Raw genomic sequence first — 17,086 nt, 5'->3', positions numbered from 1 at the left:
GCACTCTGGCAGGAAGAATAGAGGAGATGAATATTATTTAAACACAGAAAGACTGAAAAAAGCTACAGAATGAAAGGATTTGTGAATCCTCATCCATGAGTCAGAAGGAGGAATAGGGAAGGCAAATGCAATGTTGTTTTTTTTCTTCAAAAGAAATGGAATATAAAAATAGAGAGGTTTTGCTAAAACTTTACAAGACACTCGTCAGACCACAGCTGGAATACTGTGAATAGTTCTGGGCCGCTTATCTAAAGAAAGATAACTTGGCACTGGAGGAAGTACACAGAGGTTTTACTAGACTGATACAGGGTGTGGAATGACTGTCTTATATGGAGAGGTTGAATAGATTGGACCTATTGGAATATGGAAAAATGAAGGTGACCTTATTGAAACAGATAAGATTCTGAGAGACCTTGACTGGGTAGATGTGAAAAGTTGTTTCACCTCCTGGGCGACTCTAAGGTCAAAAGGCATAATCTTTAAATAAAAGGTTGCACATTTAGGACAGAGATGAGGAGGAATTTCTTTTGAGGCTTGTAAATCTGTTGAATTCCTTATCTCAGAAATATAGGACTGGTTATAAGGTATATACAAGGCTGCGATTGACTTTTAATCAGTAAGGGAGTCAGGGATATGGGGAAAATACATGATAGTAAAGTTGGTTACCAGATTAGCCATGATCTCATTGAAAGTCTGAGCAGACTCGCTGGGCTGAATGGCCTACATCTGCTCCTATATCTTATCGTGTTTATGGAGGGAAACTTGCAGATGGTGATATTCCTGTGTATTTGTTGTCTTGTCCCTTTTTGATGGAAGTGCTTGTGGGTTTGCAAAGTGGGTTCAGTAGTGCCTCAGGATCGTCAGTGATTTTCTGCAGTGCGTCTTGGAGATGGCACACACTGCTGCTACTGAGCACCTGTGGTGGAGGGAGTGGATGTTTGTGGATGTGTTGTCAATCAAGTGGGCAGCTTTGTCCCTTATAGTGTCAGGCTTCTTGAGTGCTGTTGGAACAGCACTCATCTAGGCAAGTGAAGAGTATTCCATCGCACTTCTGAATTGTACCTTGTAGATGGTGGGCAAACTTTGGGGAGTCAGGTGGTGAATTATGTTCTGCAAGAATCCTAGCCTTTGACCTGTTCTTCTAGCCACTTTATTTATATGGCAAATCCGGTTAAGTTTCTGGTGAATGGTAATTCCCAGTATCTTGATAGTGGGGGAATTCAGTGCCGATAACACTGTTGAATGTCAAAGGCAGTGGCTCAATTCGCTCTTGTTGGTAATGGCCATTTCCTGGCCTATCTTTTCAGGCTCATCTCTTATTTCTAATCTGTGTGTTGCATTAGTATTTCTTCCTGCATGTAGTAATTAATATACTCACACTTCTTATTAATCCAAGGAACCCTGGTTAAGTTTAACAGTGAGCCCTCACCCCACACAGGCAAAACGTTCAGATCTGACTGCATCAATCAGAGTCCAAAACGATTTCAATGAGTTTCAATGACCTGATATGTTTCCTGTTATCAAATACTTTTAGGAGAGGTGAATTAGCGAGTTTTACAGCAATCTGCTGGCAGAAATAGGAATCAAATTAAAGACAGTAATGAGCCACTTAGCTCCAGTTTCCTTGCCGCAAGTTATCTTTCTGACAGCACACAAGTTCCTGTCAGAGCACGGTTCACCCAAAAATAAATGGAGGGAAGATGCAAATACATTGAAACATTTATTTGTGGCATCCTTTTCATTTGCAGAATTGTCTTTATTTCCTTGCCATTTTAAAATCAGTAGGAAAATTATCACGTTATGCTTTAGAATCTGAGACTAGCTAGTACAGTCATTGCCATTTGATAAGAAGAAATTAGGTTCTGATACTGAGTTAAAAAGGTATTCTCAGCACTATTAAGTATTCATAGTAACATAAGACAGTTTCCCTTTAAATACTGCACGCTTGCACTGGAAGTACCACTCCTCTTCCGGTGCTATGTGACAGTCCTTGTCTGGATAACAAAATGACCAGTGTGTATGCATTTTGGAAAACGTTTGCATCATTCATTTTCAAACTGACCTAATTCTGAAACAGAATTTCAGTTCAGTGAATTATTCATTCAGCATCTTTGACTATAATATGACAGCTTGAATCAGTGGGCTGCTCTCAGTTTTATGCACGTTTAGATAAATTGGAAAGTGTGTCATTTAACGGTTTTGCCATAGAGTACTATTCTTAGCCTTTAACATAAATAAAAGAATTGGTATTCTGCACAATCTTTAAAATCTACCCGGTTGTTGTTATTCTGTCAGCTGGCTTTATGGGAAAGCCCAATTAGCCTGTGGAATCTGAAGAACAGCAGGAATCGTGACCGTGACAACGTGCCATGGAGAAATTGAACAGAGAACCTGTCTCTACCAGGATTACCCCAGTATTGTCAGGTAACTGAGGGGTAAAGCACCTCAGTGTTGCTAACGGGAAGTTTGGATGGCCTCTGAGACCAGGTCAAAGGTCAACATCTATCTTGACGTCACAAACATTGAATTACAATCACAGCTTCTGACAGGGAGCATCGTGGTGAAGTAAGGAGAGCAGATGATTATTCACATGAATCATAGACATTTTCAAGAAACATTTTCTCCCTCTTGTGGGTTATTTGCACTTTCATCTGTGCTGAGGAGAAAAGCAGAAGATCTGAGTGATTCAGAGGTACACTGATTCTGAACAGTGAGAACACATTTAATTTTCTGGATGTTATCGTTGCATAGTCTTGTATGAAACCCATTCAGTGATTGATAAAAGGAGCATGGGAAAGCCTTTATGCTTACACAGAATATTAGCAATGTAGACAAATTGAGGGCTCAGGAGGAGCAAGGAGAAAAAAAATGCTAAGAGACAGGAAAGCAAGTAGTGGAGATAGAGAGTAATTGATTCTAGAGGGAAGAGTGGCAAGAGGCATAAAAGATTAAAGGAAAGATAACAGACGGATAAACAGAACAGCAACAGTGACAAAGATACAATCAGGAGGGGGAGGAGAGTATGGGAGATTGAGTGACTGGCTGGGAACAAGGGTGGCAGAGAGAGAGAGAGAGAGAGAGAAAGAGTGCAGTGAACAACCGGAGCTAAGTGGAGAGTGATGGGCTGTGCTCCTAGTATTCATGTTTCTCAAAGTGGAGTGATTTACTGCAGAGATTCGGATGAATCAAATTCCCCACATCAGACCACCACCATCTCCCAAGGCACAGCAACGGTCCATGGCTTCTTCATTAAAACAGATGCTGCTGAATCGCTGCCCTCCGTGTTGGCATACCAGAGTCGGGCAACACGCACCTCCTCTAGACGAGAGAAGAAGGAAAACAGCAACTGCACTGAAGCTGAGACCCAAACCAGCCATACTAGTGTTAAGGTAACAGACTTTGTTTATTCCTTTCACCTTTGTATATTCCAGCCATAGGCTCACGAGACACTCTGTTGTGATATGTTTAGGATGGTGAATCCCCTGTCAAAAGAAAACCATCTGCTTCAATTTACATTTCAGCATTGAGTAATAATTAACATTAAAAACTAACTTCTGCATGTCAACCATATATATGATTGGGAGACATTCAATATGTTTTTCAGTCATTGTTTTCATAAAATGTTATAGTTTTGCCTGTAAGGATAGTAATGTTGAGCTTATGCAACAGCCTGCAACTGCATGGTTATATTGAAAGTGGAGTGTTTTACTTTGAGACTTGAGGGAAGATTAAAAAAACTGGGTATTAAAAATGGAACAGATCAATTTCTTGTTCCATTCCCACATGGCAACAAGTTCTGTTCTGTTTCTCTGGTCGCTGTGTCTTTTACATTAATTATGTGGGAATTTCAGAGTGCTTTTGACATATTTCTTTAGATTTTCTCCTATTCATCCACTTGATTTTGGCAGTACATCCATTGTACCCCAGATAGACAAACTGAGCTAGTTTAAAGTTTGGAAGTATTGCCACAACAATGAATGAAATATAGAGGAGTTTCTAACTGAGAACTTGGATATACCAACAGAAGATCTACTGCAGTTCAGGAAAATCAGGACAGTGTTTGCCTGGGAACAGAAATAACAACAGGTACTGCCTACAGTTCTGAAGCTTGATGGATTATTCATTGTAGCAATGAATTGTAGCAGAGGTCAGTAGGTGAACTCCCATCTCCTTCACCTCAGTGGTTATAAGGTTGAGTGGTTTGCTCAACAATTACAAAAAGCTGTACGATGTTTCATCCATTATAGGCGGGACATGTTGAGGACAATGTTTCGTACCCAGGCCGCAATATCAATGTCAGCTCTAGATTTTCTCAACAACGAATGTCAGATCAGCCAGAAACTGTACCCCCTTTATTCTACACTGGGCCATTAACATGCAAAAGCAAAATGCATGTTAAATGGCAGGTTGTTCATGTGGCAACAAATGACCTCCACGCAGGAAGAATCTGCTCAGCCCTCACTGTCTGGAATTAATTGGCGGGAGGGATAAAGAATGTAGGACAGTTGGAATGGCAGTGGGATCTTTATTCAGAATCTTTATGGCCAATTATATGTTGCTTCCCAACCCAACTTCCCAACTTTTGGACATCTGAACTGAAGCCAGACAATGCTCGAAATACTGAGCCGGTCAAACAGCATCTGTAGAGAGAGTAAAACCAAATGAACAGATGGAATCTTGTTGAGGAATCAGATTTGCACTGTTTTTTTTAAAAACAGCAAGGCCGACTTAGCTACAGGTCATCAGGCAATGACAAGGACCACCAATGGGTCTTTCCTTGGAATCAAAACCCTCGGGATCCCACTTACTGAGAGCTGAAAGCCAAGCATAGATGGGCAGTTCCTGTGCTCACCAGTGGCACTAGGGAGGCCAAAATTGATAGACACGAGAGATCCTGGAGCAGTCTGTGGTAAATGGTAGTGGGGACAGAATTTGCAGGAAGAATGATGTGGGAGCGTAGGCGACAACGTCAGTGGAAATAGTTTTCAGCAGGATCCCCCTCCCAATAATCCGTAATCCGCTCCCCTGACCCACCCGTAGTCCCACAAAAAAGGCGGGGTTGGGAAGCAACATATAATTGGCCATAAAGATTCTGAATAAAGATCCCATTGCCATTCCAACTGTCCTACATTCTTTATCCCTCCTGCCAATTAATTCCAGACAGTGAGGGCTGAGCAGATTCTTCCTGCGTGGAGGTCATTTGTTGCCACATGAACAACCTGCCATTTACCAATGGCAGGGAGGCTGCTAGCTTGCTGAGGGCAAAGGCAGATTACTTGCCCCCTACTTGGGAAATGTTTGCTCAATAGAGGGACCTAAATCCCTCCGTCTGCTTTTTGAATTGATGCCTCCTATCCAGATCACTAGTATTCCCTGATTGGCTCCAGTCCTCCAAATTTACTTGCCTTTTCCTCCAGGTCTCAAGGGACGATACTATGCCTGAGCTCCTGCTCCCTCCATTTCATTGGTTGACTACCTTCAAGAGTAGTATTTTCTTCATGAAGACACAGTTGAACCGACCTGATTGGCATAAGGTTGGGTCGGGGCACCTGGAGTGGCCCTGTGTGAATTGCTGCCAGCTCTCCAGCCAGCGGATGCATCCATTACTGGACTATTAAGTTCCTCCTGTTAGTGTTCTTCTCTCTACAGATGCTGTCTGACCTGTTGAGTATTTCCTGCATTTTTATTCCTTCTTCAGTTTTCAAACTTGTCTGTGTGAGAACAATTTCAAAAGGATTCTGTTACCTGCAAACTGTTTTGAGACATCCAGAGGTCATGAAAGCTTCGATATAAATGATATAATAATTTCTTGGTCATTGGGCGGCACAGTGGCTCAGTGGTTAGCACTGCTGCCTCACAGCACCAGGGTCCCAGCTTCGATTCCAGCTTCGGGTGACCTTCTGTGTGGAGTTTGCATATTCTCCCCATGTCTGCGTGGATTTTGTCCGGTTTCCTCCCACAGTCCAAAGATGTGCCGTTTATGTGGATTGGCCATGCCAAATTGCCCATATTATTAGGAGTGTTAGTCAGCGGGTAATGGGTCTGGGGTGGGTTAGTCTTCGGAGGGTCAGTGTGGACTTGTTCGGCTGAAGGGCCTGTTTCCACATCGTAGGGAATCTAATTTAATTTCCAATAGAAGTTCGGTAACCCATTTTCAACCAGACATCTTATGCTTACATTTCTGACATCATCAATAAAATGCTGACATACATGTACCTCCCAGTGTTAAAGACCAACTCCTGCAGCTTCTGTCCTGACACTGGAAATCTTACCTGGATCGGCAGCACTGGTGCAGCAATCCCAGTGTAACTTCAACATCACACCTCGTAGATGTTTTGAGTGCTCTGGATCAAATGTGAACACATAACGATCCACTTTAAGTTTATCCAACCTTTTGAATTGTTCCAGGTTCATGGTTAAACATTTCTTGATAGAAAATAACTAAGAAAGCTAATTGAATGCTGACATTTACATCTACAGGACTAGAGTACCAGGATGCCGACATTAAGTTGAACCAAACAAAACCCAGGTTAGAGCCCACTTGGAATACTGTGAGCAGATCTTGACACATCTTAGGAATGATATGTTGGCCTTTGAGGGAGTACAACGTAGGTTTACAAGAGTGATAGTTGGACTTCAGGGGTAAAGTTATGGGGAGAGATTATACAAATTAGGCCTATTTTCTCTGAAATTTAGAAGGTTTAAGGAATGGTCGGGTTGAAGTCGTCAAGATATTGACAGGAAAAGATAGAGTAGATAAAGATAAACTATTCCCACTGGGTGGGGTTTCTCGAACTCAGGGCATACTCTGGGAATTAGGGTCAGACCATTTAGGAGAGATGTTAGGAAGCAATTCTTCAGTCAGAATCCTCAAGATTTGGAACTTTCATCTACAGATCAGTTGTTGATTTTAAATCTGAGGTAGATTTTTTTATTAAACAGAAGTATTAAGGGATAGGGGTCAAAGGCAGGTATGTAGAGTTAGGCCACAGATCAACCATGATCTCATTGAACAGGTTTGAGGGGCTAAGTAACCTACTCCTTTTCCTATGTTCCTGACGAGAAGTAGTTAAGCTTTGTGTGACAGTGGTTCAATCCCAGCTGCCGTATTCCCCAGCCTACTTCAAACAATTCTTTCTTTGTACATCTGTAACTCTCCTTATTTAAGTTGAGGACTCTGTGTTGAGCACCCTGGATGACAATGGGGATAGATATTACAGTAAAGAAGGAATTATGACAAGTGTCAGGGAGATAATACAGTTGGGAACCAAAAGCAATGCAGAAGATTTAGTGGAGAATAAAAAAAAGTATTAGAGAAGCAAAGCAGAGAGTTATGAGAAATGACCAGCAGCCAACATAAAGTGAAATTCCAAAGTCTTCCTAAAAGCATTAAAATAGTAAGAAATTATCAATGAGACATCGAGCCTAATCGGGACCAAGGTGGGTTTGGAGGCAAGGGGATTGGCAGAGGGATTAAATGATACTTTGAATATGTCTTTACCAAGATGGTAGATGCTTCCCGGGCCCTAGTGTCAGAGAAGAAAACTCTGTCATTAGAAGGATTTAACAGTGATAATAAAGAGTTGTTGGATATACTGTTAATGCTTAAGCTTGACAAGACTCTGGGACCCCAGATGAGATGCATTCAAAAACTATGAAGAAAGTGAATTGAAATAGGAGGGGCACTGGCCATAATCTGTCAGTTTTCCATAGACTTGGGACATGTCAGAACACAGGAGAGTTACAAACATCATGCTCTTGTTCAAAAAAAGTTTGTAAAGATAGGCTAAACAATTATAGACCGTCAATTTAACTTCTGGAAGCAATTATTCAGGATAGAATTGGAAATTATATAAGGAAGAGCCATCATGGATTTCTAAAGGGGATATCATTTTTAACTAATTTGCTGGAGTTTTTGAAGAGGCAACAGAGAAAGTCGATAAGGTAAATGCTGTACATGGATATCAGGAAAGTAGTTGCTGCATACCATCCAACAAACTTCTGAGAAAAGTTACAGTTGTGGAATAAAGGGATGGTAGCAATACAGATACAAATGAGTAGAGTCATAAGAAATAAAATAATGGTGAATGGATGCTTTGTAGGTTGGATGATGGCTTGCAGTGGAGTTCCTCAGGGGTTGGTAGAAGAATTTGTATTTCCTAATATATATTATAATGGTGTGCAGAGGTCAAATTCAAAGTTTGCAGATGACTTTAAACTTTGTAAACTGTGGGGAGAACAGTGTTGAACTTCAAAGGAGATTGACAAGTTAACAGGCTAGGTTGAAATGTAGCATATGAAATTCATTTTGGTAAGAAGAATGCAGACAAACAAATACACAATATGTGATACAGTTCAAAGGGGGCTCAAGCAGAGGGAACAATGTACTCTCTCATTGAAGGGAGCTGTTCATAAAGCATACATTGTTTTTGGCTTTATTAATAAGAGCGTAGAGTATAAGAGTGAAGAGGAAATGTTGAACTTGGGATAAGAATCTTGTTAGACCTCAGTTGGAGTATTTTCCTATAAGCCCAGAACTGTATATACAATGTGCAAGGTTATGGAGGTGGCAAATGGAGTTCAATGTAGCTAAGTGTGAGGTGATGCATTTTGGGAAGAATAACATGAAGGCAGAGTACTGGGTCAAAGGAAAGATTCTTGGCAGTGTGGATGTGTAGAGGGATCTTGGAGTCTATGTACATAGATCCCCGTAGGTGCCACCTAGGTTGAAAGTGCTGTTAAAAAGGCATACGATGTGTTAGGTTTAATTCATAGAGGGATTGAGTTCAGGAGCCGCAATATCGTGCTGCAACTATAGAAAACACCAGTGCGGCCAGACTTGGAATATTGTGTACAGTTCTGGTCACCATATTTCGGGAAGGATGTGGAAACATTGGAAAAGGTGCAGAGGAGATTTACCAGGATGTTGCCTGGTCTGGAGGGAAGGTCTTATGAGGAAAGGCTGAGAGAGTTGAGTCTGTTCTCATTGGAAAGAAGAAGGCTAAGAGGGGATTTGATGGAGACATACAAGATGATCAGAGGATTAGATAGAGTAGGCAGTGAAAGTCTTGTTCCTAGGATGATGACATCAGCTTGTACGAGGGGGCAGAACTACAAATTGAGGGGTGACAGATTTAAGACAGATGTCAAAGGCAGATTCTTTATGCAGAGAGTGGTAAGGGCGTGGAATGCCCTACCTGCTAATGTAGTCAACTCAGCCACATTAGGGAAATTTAAATAATCGTTAGATAAGCACACGGATGATGATGGGATAGTGTAGGGGGACAAGCTAACAATAGTTCATAGGTCGGCGCAACATCGAGGGCCAAAGAGTTTGTTCTGTGCTGTATTTTCTATGTTCTTTGTTCTAAAGGCAGAAGAATGGCATTTAATAATAATGCTTATTTGCAGAGATGATGGGCATCTCTCTGTGCTATGATTCTGTGATTGTTTGAAGTGAACAAAAAAATGTAGTAACAGGGCATGCATCTAATTTCCTCTAATTTCTCCAGCCACTGCAAGGGCCTTCATGCACAGCACACCATGTGTGGAGCATCTCTGGCCATGCAGCTTAGAGGGACATTGGCAGGCACTAGGATTAGGAATATTGTTCATGTAGAGTGTAACTGAGATCATTGATTGATTGGAGGAAACAATGTTTCCACCTTGTAATTTTTATGTAAGCCTCTGGTCAAAAATATGAATGGATTTAATTAATCAAAAAGATAATGAGCGGAAGTTTATGAAAATTCCTTTAATTATATAGGAAATGGATTAGACCACACTTGGGGTACTGTATGCAGTTTTGGTTTCCTTATCTCAGGAAAGATATTATTGTCAGAATGATATCACTCCAGAGAGAGTGAAGCAGAGGCTCATCAGACTGGTTCCCAAGATGGTAGGATGGACCGACGAGATAAAATTGGGCAAAATAGGTCTATATTCTCCAGAGTTTTCAAGAGTGAGAGGTGGTCTCATTGAAACTTATAAAATATTTAAATTGGCAGGATAGGTGCAGGTACCATGTTTCACCTGGTTAGGGAGTCTAAAACCATCTCTTTTAAAAAAAAGAGTTATCCCACTTAGGTCGGAGATAAGGAGAAATCTTTGGAAATCTCTACCACAAGCTCAGTCTTTAAAGTCTGACCAAGCTGAAGATTGATAGATTTCTGATTACTCATGTAGTCAAGCAGGAGGCTGTAAGAACACAGCAAGCCAGGCAACATCAGGGGGTGGAGAAGTCAAGGTTTTGGTTGCAACCCTTCTTCAGGACTGATTACTGCTGTCATGCAGGGTTTTTTACATTCATTCATGGGATGTGAGCATCATTGGTTGGGACAGCATTTATTGCCCGTCCCTACCTGCCGTTGAGAATTTGGTGGTTAGCTATGCTCTTGAACCTCTGGCATCCATTTGCTTTAGGTAAACCTGTGATGCCATTAGGGAGCATCTTGACTCAGCAAGCTGAAGGAACAATGATATATTTCCAAATCAGGATGGTGAGTCGCTTGGAGGGGAATGTACATGGGTGCATTTATATGTTCTTTCAGTGCCTGTAAACACTTTGTTACCTTTTGAACTATTATGTTTTGTTATCATTATTTTGTTTGTATTAGATTTTGTTTTATCTGCTTTGGTGACAATCCTGGCCCAGCTAGACCCACAACTGTGAGTCACCTGGTTACATTTTGGTTTAACAGGAAACCTAGCTTGGTTCACTTGATGGATCACGCAATCTGACCCAAACATTTGCCAGTACCGCCTAAGGAACACTAACATGTGGCTAAATGTCTCCTGTGAGAAGCAGGAGCTCTGTTTCATGGGACACTGACACCACTACCAGAACATGACGGAGCTGTTCCAATGAAGTGGACAACTCCAGAAGCAGCATTGACCCAGTGATTTAGTGGAAAGATTAGAGAGGTGGCGAAATCTTTAACAAGTAAAAGCAAGAGGATGCACCTGCATAAAAACAGAAAATGCTGGAAATACTCAGCTGGTCAGGCAGCGTCCATAGAGAAACAGAGTTTATGTTTTGGGTCAATAACCTACACTGAAACACCAGCAGTAATTTGCTTTTGTAAAGAGAAATTTCCATGAGAGATAAAACAAACCTAAATATCAATGTAACAAGAAGGGAAAGTGTCAAACAGACTGATTCAAAGAGATTTATAATCAGACAGGAATTATATAGTGAAGTAGTTAGTGAATTTTGAGAAGATTGGTACCTTAGGTTGAGGTTCTGGATGTAGGGTTGCTTGCTGAGCTAAAAGGTTTGTTTTTAGATGTTTCATCACCATTCTAGGTAATATCATCAGTGAGCCTCTGGATAAAGCACTGGTGGTATGGCCTGCTTTCAATTTACCATAAAAACTCATGATCCACTCTCACTAATCTCCTTACATACAGATGAGGAAAGACACCACTTCGACTGGCACAACATATCCATCCTAGGACAAGCCAAACAAAGATATGCACTGGAATTCTTAGAAGCATAGCATTCCAACTGGAACTCTATCAACAAACACATTGACTTGGATCCAATTTACCACCCCCTGAGAAAAAGAACAGGAAATGACATCACCATAGGAAATTATGTTGTCACACTAAATGGCATCACCTACCCAAGGAAACCTAAACACATAAATAGAAAGCAGACCTTACCACCAGTGATTCATCTGAAGCCTCACTGATGATGTTACCTAGTATGATGATGAAATGTCTGAAAACGAACCTTCCAGCTCTGCGAGCAAACCTACATCCAGTTATAAGTTGTTATAAACATATTAGAAGGTGATTAAAAATGAAATGAGAGGAACTTCTGTTGAAAGTGTGTGAAAATGTCTTTGCAATAATGAATACTGTTTATAAGTAAACTGATGGCGATTGAACCGTTAGCCAAAACTATCAGAAGGGACTCTGAAATAGTAGCACCAAAGGTGGGAATGCGGGAGCATAAGATCCCTATATGCTGATGATGTCCTTATATTCTTGGCCAATCTGGAGAAGTCTATTCCCCGACTGATCCAAACAATTAAATCATCTGGCAGTTTCTCGGGTTATAGGAGAGAGTGAGGACTGAGATGCTGGAGATCAGAGCTGAAAATGCGTTGCTGGAAAAGCGCAGCAGGTCAGGCAGCATTCAAGGAGCAGGAGAGTCGACGTTTCGGGCATGAGCCCTTCTTCAGGAATGAGGAAAGTGTGTCCAGTAGGCTAAGATAATAGGTAGGGAGGAGGGACTTGGGGGAGGGGCTTTGGAAATGCGATAGGTGGAAGGAGGTCAAGGTGAGGGTGATAGGCAGGAGTGGGGGTGGGGGCGGAGAGGTCAGGAAGAAAATTGCAGGTTAGGAGGGCGGTGCTGAGTTCGAGGGATTTGACTGAGACAAGGTAGGGGGAGGGGAAATGAGGAAGCTGGAGAAATCTAAGTTCATCTCTTGTGGTTGGAGGGTTCCTAGGCAGAAGATGAGGCGCTCTTCCTCCAGCCGTCGGGTTGCTATGGTCAGGTGATGGAGGAGCGCAAGGACCTGCATGTCCTTGGTGGAGTGGGAGGGGGAGTTGACGTGTTGAGCCACGGAGTGGTTGGGTTGGTTGGTCCGGGTGTCCCAGAGGTGTTCCCTGAAACATTCTGCAAGTAGGCAGCCAGTCTCCCAAATATAGAGGAGGCCACATCGGGTGCAGCGGATGCAGTAAATGATGTGTGTGGTGGTGCAGGTGAATCTGTGGTGGATATGGAAGGATCCCTTGGGGCCTTGGAGAGAAGTAAGGGAGGAGGTGTGGGCGCAAGTTTTGCATTTCTTGCTGTTGCAGGGGAAGGTGCCGGGAGTGGAGGTTGGGTTGGTGGGGGGTGTGGACCTGACAAGGGAGTCACGGAGGGAGTGGTCTTTTCGGAATGCTGATGGGGGGGGAAGGGAAATATATCTCTGGCGGTGGGGTCCGTTTGGAGGTGGCGGAAATGATGACGGATGATACGATGTATATGGAGGTTGGTGGGGTTGTAGGTGAGGACCAGTGGGGTTCTGTCCTGGTGGCGATTGGAGGGGTGGGACTCAAGGGCGGAGGAGCAGGAAGTGGAGGAGATGCGGTGGAGGGCATTGTCGATCACATCTGCGGGGAAATTGCGATCTTTGAAGAAGGAGCCAATCTGGGTTGTACTGTATTGGAACTGGTCCTCCTGGGAGCAGATGCGGCGGAGACGAAGGAATTGGGAATATGGGTTGGCGTTTTTACAAGGGGCAGGGTGGGAGGAGGTGTAGTCTAGGTAGCTGTGGGAGTCGATCGGTTTATAGTAAATGTCCGTGTTGATTCGATCGCCTGAGATAGAAATGGAAAGGTCTAGGAAGGGGTCTGAGATGGTCCAGGTAAATTTGAGGTTGGGGTGGAAGGTGTTGGTAAAGTGGATGAACTGTTCAACCTCCTCGTGGGAGCACGAGGCAGCGCCGATACAGTCATCGATGTAGCGGAGGAAAAGGTGGGGGGTGGTGCCAGAGTAGCTGCGGAAGATGGACTGTTCCACATATCCTACGAAGAGGCAGGCATAGCTGGGGCCCATGCGGGTGCCCATGGCTACTCCTTTGGTTTGGAGGAAGTGGGAGGATTGGAAAGAGAAGTTGTTCAGGGTAAGGACCAGTTCAGTCAGTTGAAGGAGGGTGTCAGTCGAAGGAGGGTGTCAATGGAAGGGTACTGGTTGGTACGGCGGGAAAGGAAGAAGCGGAGGGCTCAAAGCCCTCCGCTTCTTCCTTTCCCGCCGTACCAACCAGTACCCTTCCATTGACACCCTCCTTCGACTGACACCCTCCTTCAACTGACTGAACTGGTCCTCACCCTGAACAACTTCTCTTTCCAATCCTCCCACTTCCTCCAAACCAAAGGAGTAGCCATGGGCACCCGCATGGGCCCCAGCTATGCCTGCCTCTTCTTAGGATATGTGGAACAGTCCATCTTCCGCAGCTACACTGGCACCACCCCCCACCTTTTCCTCCGCTACATCGATGACTGTATCGGCGCTGCCTCGTGCTCCCACGAGGAGGTTGAACAGTTCATCCACTTTACCAACACCTTCCACCCTGACCTCAAATTTACCTGGACCATCTCAGACTCCTCCATCCCCTTCCGAGACCTTTCCATTTTTATCTCGGATGACCGAATCAACACGGACATTTACTATAAACCGACTGACTCCCACAGCTACCTAGACTACACCTCCTCCCACCCTGCCCCTTGTAAAAACGCCATCCCATATTCCCAATTCCTTCGTCTCCGCCGCATCTGCTCCCAGGAGGACCAGTTCCATTACCATACAACCCAGATAGTCTCTTTCTTCAAAGACAGCAATTTCCACCCACACGTGATCGACGATGCCCTCCACCACATCTCCTCCACTTCCCGCTCCTCCACCCTTGAGCCCCGCCCCTCCAATCAACACCTGGACAGAACCCCACTGGTCCTCACCTACCACCCCATCAACCTCCATATACATCGTATCATCCATTGTCATTTCCGCCAACTCCAAACGGACCCCACCACCAGGGGTATATTTCCCTCCCCTCCCCTATCAGCGTTCCAAAAAGACCACTCCCTCCGTGACTCCCTTGTCAGGTCCACACACCCCACCAACCCAACCTCCACTCCCGGCACCTTCCCCTGCAACCATAAGAAATGCAAAACTTGCGCCCACACCTCCCCCCTTACTTCCCTCCAAGGCCCCAAGGGATCATTCCATATCCGCCACAAATTCACCTGCACCTCCACACACATAATTTACTGCATCCGCTGCACCCGATGTGGCCTCCTCTATATTGGGGAGACGGGCCGCCTACTTGCAGAATATTTCAGAGAACATCTCTGGGACACCCGGACCAACCAACCCAACCACTCCGTGGCTCAACACTTCAACTCCCCCTCCCACTCCACCAAGGATATGCTGGTCCTTGGGCTCCTCCATTGCCAGACCATAGCAACACGACAGCTGGAAGAAGAGTGCCTCATAGAACATAGAACATAGAAAAATACAGCGCAGTACAGGCCCTTCGGCCCTCGATGTTGCGCCGATCCAAGCCCACCTAACCTATACTAGCCCACTATCCTCCATATGCATATCCAATGCCTGTTTAAATGCCCATAAAGAGGGAGAGTCCACCACTGCTACTGGCAGGGCATTCCATGAACTCACGACTCGCCATGTAAAGAATCTACCCCTAACATCTGTCCTATACCAACCTCCCCTTAATTTAAAGCGATGCCCCCTCGTAATATCTGACTCCATACATGGAAAAAGGTTCTCATGGTCATCTTCTGCCTAGGAACCCTCCAACCACAAGGGATGAACTTAGATTTCTCCAGTTTCCTCACTTCCCCTCCCCCCATCTTGTCTTAGTCAAATCCCTCGAACTCAGCACCACCTTCCTAACCTGCAATCTTCTTCCTGACCTCTCCGCCCCCACCCCCACTCCGGCCTATCACCCTCACCTTGACCTCCTTCCACCTATCGCATTTCCAATGCCCCTCCCCCAAGTCCCTCCTCCCTACCTTTTATCTTAGCCTGCTGGACACACTTTCCTCATTCCTGAAGAAGGGCTCATGCCCGAAACGTCGACTCTCCTGCTCCTTGGATGCACTCGGGTTATAGGATCAATTTCATAAATTGGGAAGTTATGCCAGGAGGGGGATTAGTGGAGGTGCCTAACTTGAAGGGTGAAATACAATTCCCATTTAGATGGTCGCCAAAAGGTTTGTTGTATTTGGGAATTTTTATTACCCCTTCTTTCCACCAGCTGTATAAGGCTAACTATGGACAATTAGTAGAGAGGATAAAACAGGATTTGCTGCGGGGGGGGGGGGGGGGGGGGGGCAATACCATAATCATGGCTGGGCCGAATAGCCCTGATTAAGATAAATGTCCTTCCTTGACTGCTATACCCCATTTACCCTGTTAGTAGGAGACCAAAGATTTAAATCTGGGACAGTGGAATCTGGCTTTAAGATAAGCTGGACATCGAAGTGCATCTGAGAAATTTAACAAACAGTGAAATTCACAACTGATCTTGGAGGAAGCAGATAAATGTATTGTTTTTAAGTATGGCCTATAGAAAGTCTGCAGTAGTGAGTAGAGTGAGTTCTTTCTTGATTATTTGTTTTTTTGAAATATGTCCCTTGATTAAACTTAAAATAGAAGCCATAACTACTAATTTAACCGGGGACAGTGTTTTGTAGAGGAATAAGATGCTGTTATTTTCTGGATCTGTAGATTGTGACGGAGCAAAAATGGCCTTTAGTAGAGTGAAATGTACTTCTGGTCAGATGTGGGAGTTCAAAGAGAGTTTAAGGGTTACTGCAGATTGTGTCTGCAATAAATGCTGTTGGTTGCAAATCTTATCAGATCAAATGGATCGATTGGAGAGAGAGTTAGAAGCAATGAGGAATTTGCAACAACAACAGTATATGATGGATGGCAGTTATAGGAAGGTGGGGGGGGGGGAGTCTCAGATACAGTCACATAGATCGGGGTAACTCCAGGAAAGGTAATAGAGGTAGGCACCTAGTGCTGGAGCCTTTTGTGGATATACCCCTTTCAAAAAAGTATGCTGTTTTGGAAAATGTAGGTGGTGATGGATTCCCAGGGGAACGTAGCATGAACAGCCAAGTTTCTGGGATTGAGACTGGTTCTAATTCAACAAGGGGTACGTCGGGTTCCAAGAAATCAATTGTGTTAGGCGACTCTCCATTTCGCGGTACAAGCAGACGTCTCTGTGGCCAGCAGCGAAAAATCAGAATGGTGTGTTGTTTCCCTGGTGCCAGGATCAAGGATGTCTTAGACAGGGCGCAGAATGTTCTCAAGGGGGAGAGGGGCCAGTAGGAGGTCATTGCACATATTGGAACCAACAATATAGGAAAGGAAAAGGTGGAGATTCTGAAGGGATATTACAGAGAGTTAGGCAGGAATTTAAAAAGGTCCTCGAGTGTAGTAATATCTGGATTACTTCTGGTGCTATGAGATAGTGAGGGCAGGAATAGGAGGATTGAGCAGATGAATGCATGGCTGAGGATCTGATGTATGGGAGAAGGATTCACATTTTTGGATCATTGGAAT

At 44.0% G+C, this 17,086-nt stretch overlaps 1 protein-coding gene across 4 annotated transcripts in view; it reads left to right on the top strand.

Moving 5' to 3' along the window:
* The first annotated feature begins 3,119 nt into the window (after positions 1 to 3,119).
* pde8b (phosphodiesterase 8B) overlaps positions 3,120 to 17,086 on the top strand; it is a 259,858-nt gene continuing 245,891 nt past the window's right edge. For 2 of the 4 annotated variants that reach the window (XM_060843664.1, XM_060843655.1), the window contains exon 1: positions 3,120 to 3,281. In XM_060843664.1, the coding sequence (XP_060699647.1) occupies positions 3,120 to 3,281 (162 nt within the window). Of the gene's footprint in view, positions 3,390 to 17,086 lie in introns of all 4 variants that reach the window. The other 2 variants (XM_060843637.1, XM_060843646.1) reach the window with 1 other exon arrangement.

Source organism: Hemiscyllium ocellatum, chromosome 2 (assembly GCF_020745735.1).
Source record: "Hemiscyllium ocellatum isolate sHemOce1 chromosome 2, sHemOce1.pat.X.cur, whole genome shotgun sequence".
NCBI lineage: Eukaryota > Metazoa > Chordata > Chondrichthyes > Orectolobiformes > Hemiscylliidae > Hemiscyllium > Hemiscyllium ocellatum.
The sequence above is the reverse complement of the archived record's forward strand: the minus strand, read 5'-3'. Positions and strand labels throughout refer to the sequence as shown.